Here is a 7,378-nt window from a genome sequence, read left to right on the forward strand (position 1 = left end):
CGTCCCCGACGCCACCGCCACCATCTTGTCGTTGTCTCCCAGCGAGCCCGCCATCACCTTGGCGTTGAGCGCCACTCTGTCGATGACCCAGTCCAGACGTGGGGAGGTGAAGACCTGCTGCCACCCGGTCGACTCCTTCACCCTGAGAGAGAGACGAGCATCACAGTTCACACCACCTCTTTAAACTTTAAACGTTAGGAACTCAAACCAACTGTGAGAGCGAACAAAAGGACTTTTATTCTGAAATATGACCACTTTTTAATCACAACCTTCTCCCACTGTGCCTCCGTGCCGTGCCCCAGCACGTGTCACGGCTAAAGTCTGGTTCCTTTGACCAGTGTGAGTGCAACCGTACCACGTCTAGGAGCGGCACGCTTGCCGTCCACGGCCCGTTTGGGAGAGGTGGGCTTTAGTAAAGCACGTTTGCACGTGTACGAGCACGAGCGTGCGCACGTGTACGAGCACGAGCGTGCGCACGTGTACGAACACGAGGCCTACGGCGGTTCTGAGGTCATTTCCTGTGCGCCTGTTGGGACGTAGAAAAAAGAAGGAGGGACCATGCGCGGACATTTCAAACAATGGCGGTGAAAGGTTCACGTTGGTGTGATGCGGAGGTGGAGTGTTTACTGCAGATTTGGTCGATGAAAAGATTCAAAAACAGTCGACAAGACGCACAAAAACTCCGAGGTCTACGGAAAGATCTGGAAACAAAGCCACGCATCGCCATGACGTCATCAATGCGTGTGACGTGTTACGGCGTGATGACGTATAGGCAGCAAGAAGCATTCTCCGAGGCCCAGGTAGTGTGAGTACAAACGGGCCTGGAGGGGGGGACAAGGACCCTAAAGCACGGGGCACGGGACGGAGGAACAGTGGGAGGGCGCCCTGAGTGACAGGATGTGGTGTTTTTACCTGTAGCAGACGACAAACTGGGCGTAGGCCACAGCGATCCAGTTGTGGTGACCGCAGATGATCCGAACCATGCCGGTGTCTGACAACTGACCTGCACACACACACACACACACACACACACGCACGCACACACGCACACACACACACACACACACACACACACACACACACACACACACACACACACACACACACACACACACACACACACACACACACACACACACACACACACACACACACACACACACACACACACACACACGCACACACGCACACACAGACACACACACACGCACACACACACATTAGAAACCTCCTCCTCCTTGTGTAAATAAACCCTCCGGAGGTCGTGTTTACCTCCCGGCGTCCTCTCCTCGGCGCTCGCTCGGCCCAGGATCCCAGAGTTCCCCAGGTTCGGGGGCATGGTGTTGCTGCGTCTGACCGGCGCCCTCTCTGGAGGCGCGACGCGGCCCGCCATGAACTGCGATCCCGCCACGCTGTGACGGTTACGCCGCTTGGCCGGGTACACTGGGACGACACAGACAGGAAGAGGAAACAGACTCAAAACACAAAATACGGCGACAAGCTTCAAATCTCTTTGGATATTTTGTATTTTATTTAATTACTTTTTTACAGTTTAAAATAAATATATTAAACTTTTTAAATTTAGCTTTTTTCTTTAAGGTTTTGCAACTTTTAAAAAATGAATAATAATAATGAAGAACTTTAAAAAGGTTCCCAAACAACAACCTTTCATTTCTGCACTAAAAAAAACATCTACCCGTATCTATGATGCGGTGTGTTGCGTGCGTGCAGTGTGCGGAGTGCATGTAGCGTGTGTGTAGCGAGCAGCCTGTGTCTAGCGAGTAGCCTGCAGCGTGCGTGTAGCGTGTGTGTAGCGCGCAGTGTGCGTGTAGTGTGCATGTTGCGTGCGTGTAGCGCGCAGCGTGCATGTGGAGTGCGTGTAGCGTGCGGCATGCGTGAAGCTTGTGGCATGCGTGTAGCGTGCATGTAGCGTGCAGCAGCGTGTGTGTGGCGTGCAGCGCCGTGCAGCAGCGTGCAGCAGCGTGGCGTGCAGCAGCGTGCAGCATGTGTGTAGGGTGCATGTAGCGTGCAGCAGCGTGTGTGTAGCGTGCGTGTGGCGTGCAGCAGCGTGCAGCAGCGTGCAGCAGCGTGCAGCAGCGTGCGGCGTGCAGCATGCGTGTAGCGTGCGGGGTGCGTGTAGTGTGCAGCCTGCAGCAGTGTGCGGCTTGCTGGTGCAGCAGTGTGCGGCGAACAGCGTGTAGCAGCGTGTAGCAGCGTGTAGCAGCGTGTAGCAGCGTGCGACAGTGTGCGGCGTGCGGCGTGCAGGCGCGTGCAGCGTGCGGTGTGTAAGGTACCTGGAGGAGGCAGGTATCCGTTGAACAGCACGTTGCCACAGGACGATCGGTCCAACTCGTCACAGAGCTGCAGCTTCCTCACTGTGAACGGAAAAGTACAGTCGGACACAGATACTTTAAATAAATAAATAATATAAATATATAAATATTACAGAAACACTGGCGTCAGTAACTGTGACACACTGACCCATGAGACGTCATTGAGCCCTGAAAATGAAGCCACTTTAAAGTCGTTTATGTTTTATTAAGGCTCAACGCTCTGCTGGAGACTCTGGACAGTGGCTTTGTTTCTAAGCTGCTGGAAACTCAGTTTTCTTGCGTGAGTTCATCTCAAAAGGATCAAAACAGAGAAAACTGAGTCTGAGTCTGAGTCTGAGTCTGAGTCTGAGTCTGAGTCTGACTCTGAGTCTGAGTCTGAGTCTGAGTCTGAGTCTGAGTCTCTGAATCCTCTGCATGTTAAAACTGAGCCTGGTCACAAACAGGGTGATTTTTTTACAGTTCAAACATTAAAACACACGTTTATCTGTTTGAAACGCCGACACACGAGGTTCTCTCACAATATCACAGCTTTATTTTTATAGTTTTTGAGTTTTACAACTTTTTTCTCTCAAAACGTCACAAAACTTTCTCAAAATATTACAAACCTTTCTTTTTTTTCTTTTTTTACAATTTTAATTGTTTTTATCTCCAAATATTAAAACTTTTTGGTTGTTTTTGAAAACGTTCACAGCCTCATGTCTCCTGCCTCTTGTCTCCTGCCTCTTGTCTCCTGTCTCCTGTCTCCTGTCTCTTGTCTCCTGCCTCATGTCTCCTGCCTCTTGTCTCCTGTCTCTTGTCTCCTGCCTCTTGTCTCCTGTCTCTTGTCTCCTGCCTCTTGTCTCCTGCCTCTTGTCTCCTGTCTCTTGTCTCCTGCCTCCTGCCTCTTGTCTCCTGCCTCTTGTCTCCTGCCTCTTGTCTCCTGCCTCCTGTCTCCTGTCTCCTGCCTCCTGTCTCTTGTCTCCTGGCTCCTGTCTCTTGTCTCCTGCCTCTTGTCTCTTGTCTCCTGTCTCTTGTCTCCTGTCTCCTTTCTCCTGCCTCTTGTCTCCTGTCTCTTGTCTCCTGCCTCATGTCTCCTGCCTCTTGTCTCCTGCCTCTTGTCTCCTGTCTCTTGTCTCCTGTCTCCTGCCTCTTGTCTCCTGCCTCTTGTCTCCTGCCTCTTGTCTCCTGCCTCCTGTCTCCTGTCTCCTGCCTCCTGTCTCTTGTCTCCTGGCTCCTGTCTCTTGTCTCCTGCCTCTTGTCTCTTGTCTCCTGTCTCTTGTCTCCTGTCTCCTTTCTCCTGTCTCTTGTCTCCTGGCTCCTGTCTCCTGTCTCTTGTCTCCTGCCTCTTGTCTCTTGTCTCCTGTCTCTTGTCTCCTGTCTCCTTTCTCCTGTCTCTTGTCTCCTGTCTCTTGTCTCCTGTCTCCTGCCTCCTGTCTCATGTCTCCTGCCTCTTGTCTCCTGCCTCCTGTCTCTTGTCTCCTGCCTCCTGTCTCTTGTCTCCTGTCTCCTGTCTCTTGTCTCCTGTCTCTTGTCTCCTGCCTCTTGTCTCCTGCCTCCTGTCTCTTGTCTCCTGTCTCTTGTCTCCTGTCTCCTGTCTCTTGTCTCCTGTCTCTTGTCTCCTGTCTCTTGTCTCCTGCCTCTTGTCTCCTGCCTCTTGTCTCTTGTCTCCTGCCTCTTGTCTCCTGTCTCTTGTCTCCTGTCTCTTGTCTCCTGCCTCCTGTCTCCTGCCTCTTGTCTCCTGCCTCTTGTCTCCTGCCTCTTGTCTCCTGCCTCCTGTCTCCTGTCTCCTGCCTCCTGTCTCTTGTCTCCTGGCTCCTGTCTCTTGTCTCCTGCCTCTTGTCTCTTGTCTCCTGTCTCTTGTCTCCTGTCTCCTTTCTCCTGTCTCTTGTCTCCTGGCTCCTGTCTCCTGTCTCTTGTCTCCTGCCTCTTGTCTCTTGTCTCCTGTCTCTTGTCTCCTGTCTCCTTTCTCCTGTCTCTTGTCTCCTGTCTCTTGTCTCCTGTCTCCTGCCTCCTGTCTCATGTCTCCTGCCTCTTGTCTCCTGCCTCCTGTCTCCTGCCTCCTGTCTCTTGTCTCCTGCCTCCTGTCTCTTGTCTCCTGTCTCCTGTCTCTTGTCTCCTGTCTCTTGTCTCCTGCCTCTTGTCTCCTGCCTCCTGTCTCCTGTCTCTTGTCTCCTGTCTCCTGTCTCCTGTCTCTTGTCTCCTGTCTCTTGTCTCCTGCCTCTTGTCTCCTGCCTCTTGTCTCTTGTCTCCTGCCTCTTGTCTCCTGTCTCTTGTCTCCTGCCTCCTGTCTCCTGTCTCTTGTCTCCTGCCTCTTGTCTCCTGCCTCTTGTCTCCTGCCTCTTGTCTCCTGCCTCTGGTCTCCTGCCTCTGGTCTCCTGCCTCTTGTCTCCTGCCTCTTGTCTCTTGTCTCCTGCCTCTTGTCTCCTGCCTCTTGTCTCCTGCCTCTGGTCTCCTGCCTCTGGTCTCCTGCCTCTTGTCTCCTGCCTCTTGTCTCCTGCCTCTTGTCTCCTGCCTCTTGTCTCCTGCCTCTGGTCTCCTGCCTCTTGTCTCCTGCCTCTTGTCTCCTGCCTCTTGTCTCTTGTCTCCTGCCTCTTGTCTCCTGCCTCTTGTCTCCTGCCTCTGGTCTCCTGCCTCTGGTCTCCTGCCTCTTGTCTCCTGTCTCTTGTCTCCTGCCTCTTGTCTCGAGTCCATTTTTAATTTTAAAACAGTTTTACGAGTATAAACATAAATACAGTCAGAATAAACGACCCAACGTCCCTGTGAGTGTGTGTTAGAGCGGCGTGCGTGCGTGCGTGCGTGCGTGCTCCTCACCCAGCGGCGTGATGCCGTAGAACTCGGCCTCGTGCACGAGCATGTGCACGTTGATGGAGCGGGGGTGCAGCTCTTTGGTCCGCAGGAAGTTGAGGATGGTGGCGAAGAGAGACGGGTCTCTGTCGATGAAGATCTGCGGCCAGAGGACGACACGTCATCATCATCATTATTATTATTATTATTATTATTTATTATTAATGAATTAACCTTTAGCTCACCACAGAGAACCACACTTCATCATCATCATCATCATCATCATCATTATTATTATTTATTAATAACAGATCCCAGAGAGGGATGAGTTCACTCACGGCTCCGGTCTCATCCTTCAGCGTGGAGATGCGTCCGCTCAGGAGGCTGAAACACAGGAAACATCGTTACAACACCGTTACAACATCGTTCAGAGTCACAGTGTCGTCGTCGTCACCTGGTGAAGAAGGAGTCAGGGACCCAGGTGAGCGTCTGTCTGGAGCTGCTGAACCTGGGAACACGACAGAGTTAGCTCCTCCTCCTCTTCATCATCACACAGCTCATATATACACACACACACACACACATATATATATTTAATATTTCAGAGAGGACGTCCTGCAGAATAAAAGAAGGACTCCCCGACAGTCAGCAGAGGAATTAAACTCCAGCTGAGAACTTCTGTTACTGAGGATCGTCCTCCACCTCTGAGGAAAACCTTGTTCTTTTCACTGTTTTACGTTTATTTGGTAACTTTAGTCATTTGTTGTTGTTTTACTGCGGCTGAGGGGCTTCGTGCTTCTAAACTTGTTTATTTATTCCTTCATTTATCTATACATCTGTTTATGCATTTCATTAATTTTATCTGCATTTATTTATTCCTATATTTATTTACACATACAATTAATTATTTCTGTATTTATTTATCATTTCCTTTATTTGTTTAAACATCTATTCATGCATTTTTTTATTCCTGTAATAATTCATACATTTATTTCAGTATTTATTTATTCATTAATTTATTAAACAATTCCCGTTTTTATTTTTAAATGCATTTAAATGTATGAATGTATTTATTTATGCATTATTTCTATATGTATTTATAAAGTATAACATTAGACTTAAGTCATGCATTTATTTATTCATTATTATTATATTTATTTAAATATGTATTAATAAAGTATGATATTAGACTTAAGTCATGCATTTATTTATTCATTATTATTATATTTATTTAAATATGTATTTATTTATTATTATATTTATTTAAATATGTATTTATTCATTATTATTATATTTATTTAAATATGTATTAATAAAGTATGATATTAGACTTAAGTCCCGTTTAGCCCTCCACTCTCCTGCGCACTGATTCCATTATCGGACACGCCCGGTTCCCTCCGTTAAAGCTTCACTTTCCGGTTCCGTGCCGTGTCCGTTAAACGGTGCCGCGGGTGTTAAGTCGCTCCCCGGTGATTTAAACCCGTTAAAAACAGTTTGAACCGCGTTGTTGTTGTTCCGGTTGTTCGCCGACACTCCCCGAACATGTCCCGGTGCTGCCTCACCTCTTCCCCCCGACGTTCAGGTGGATGATGTCCCCGCTCCGCACCGTGTTCGACGTCATCTGGAGCTTCAACAACAACAACAACAACAACAACAACAACAACGACGACGACGAGGACAACAACAACAAAGACGACGGCACTTTAATCCATTTTCAGGATAAACTCAGTTTCCGCTTTTGTTTTCATCCCAACTTCCTGTGGCCGCGGAGAGGCGGAGGCTGAGAGGCGGAACCCGCGGTGGAGCCGGGGATCAGGGGGGACGAGATAAGACGCGGACCGGAGTCTGGCGGGAACCGGAAAAGCGAAAAAAGATAAATAAAAATAATAATACTTAACTTAAAAACAAATATATGTTATCTTATGAAGGTTTTATGAGACAAATAAATATGATTAAATAAATAAATACTTGTTTTTTATAATTAAAGAGATAAGACGCGGACCGGAGTCTGACGGGAACCGGAAATAGAATAAAAAATAAATAAAACAATTAATATTTAATTTAAAAACTAATGAATGATACTTAATGAGGGTTTATGAGACAAATAAATGTGATTAAATTAATAAATACTTATTTTATATAATTAAAGAGATTAGACGCGGACCGGAGTCTGACGGGAACCGGAAATAGAATACAAATAAATAAAAAATAATCATATTTAATTTAAAAACTAATATATGATATTTAATGAGGGTTTTATAAGATAAATGAATACCATTAAA

At 47.8% G+C, this 7,378-nt stretch overlaps 1 protein-coding gene across 1 annotated transcript in view; it reads right to left on the minus strand.

Annotated features, from left to right (window-relative positions):
* Positions 1-6,875, minus strand: part of shkbp1 (SH3KBP1 binding protein 1) — a 15,246-nt gene extending 8,371 nt beyond the window's left edge. The window contains exons 1-8 of the mRNA XM_083913987.1: positions 6,659-6,875; positions 5,551-5,604; positions 5,435-5,480; positions 5,124-5,256; positions 2,295-2,375; positions 1,273-1,443; positions 913-1,003; positions 1-142 (exon numbers count right to left, since the gene is read on the minus strand). The exon at positions 1-142 is cut by the window's left edge and continues 49 nt beyond it. Of these exons, the coding sequence (XP_083770113.1) occupies positions 1-142; positions 913-1,003; positions 1,273-1,443; positions 2,295-2,375; positions 5,124-5,256; positions 5,435-5,480; positions 5,551-5,604; positions 6,659-6,717 (777 nt within the window). The 5' untranslated portion in view covers positions 6,718-6,875. The remainder of the gene's footprint in view (positions 143-912; positions 1,004-1,272; positions 1,444-2,294; positions 2,376-5,123; positions 5,257-5,434; positions 5,481-5,550; positions 5,605-6,658) is intronic.
* Positions 6,876-7,378: the final 503 nt, after the last annotated feature.

This window comes from Echiichthys vipera (assembly GCF_963691815.1).
Source record: "Echiichthys vipera genome assembly, chromosome: 5".
NCBI classification, from domain to species: domain Eukaryota; kingdom Metazoa; phylum Chordata; class Actinopteri; order Perciformes; family Trachinidae; genus Echiichthys; species Echiichthys vipera.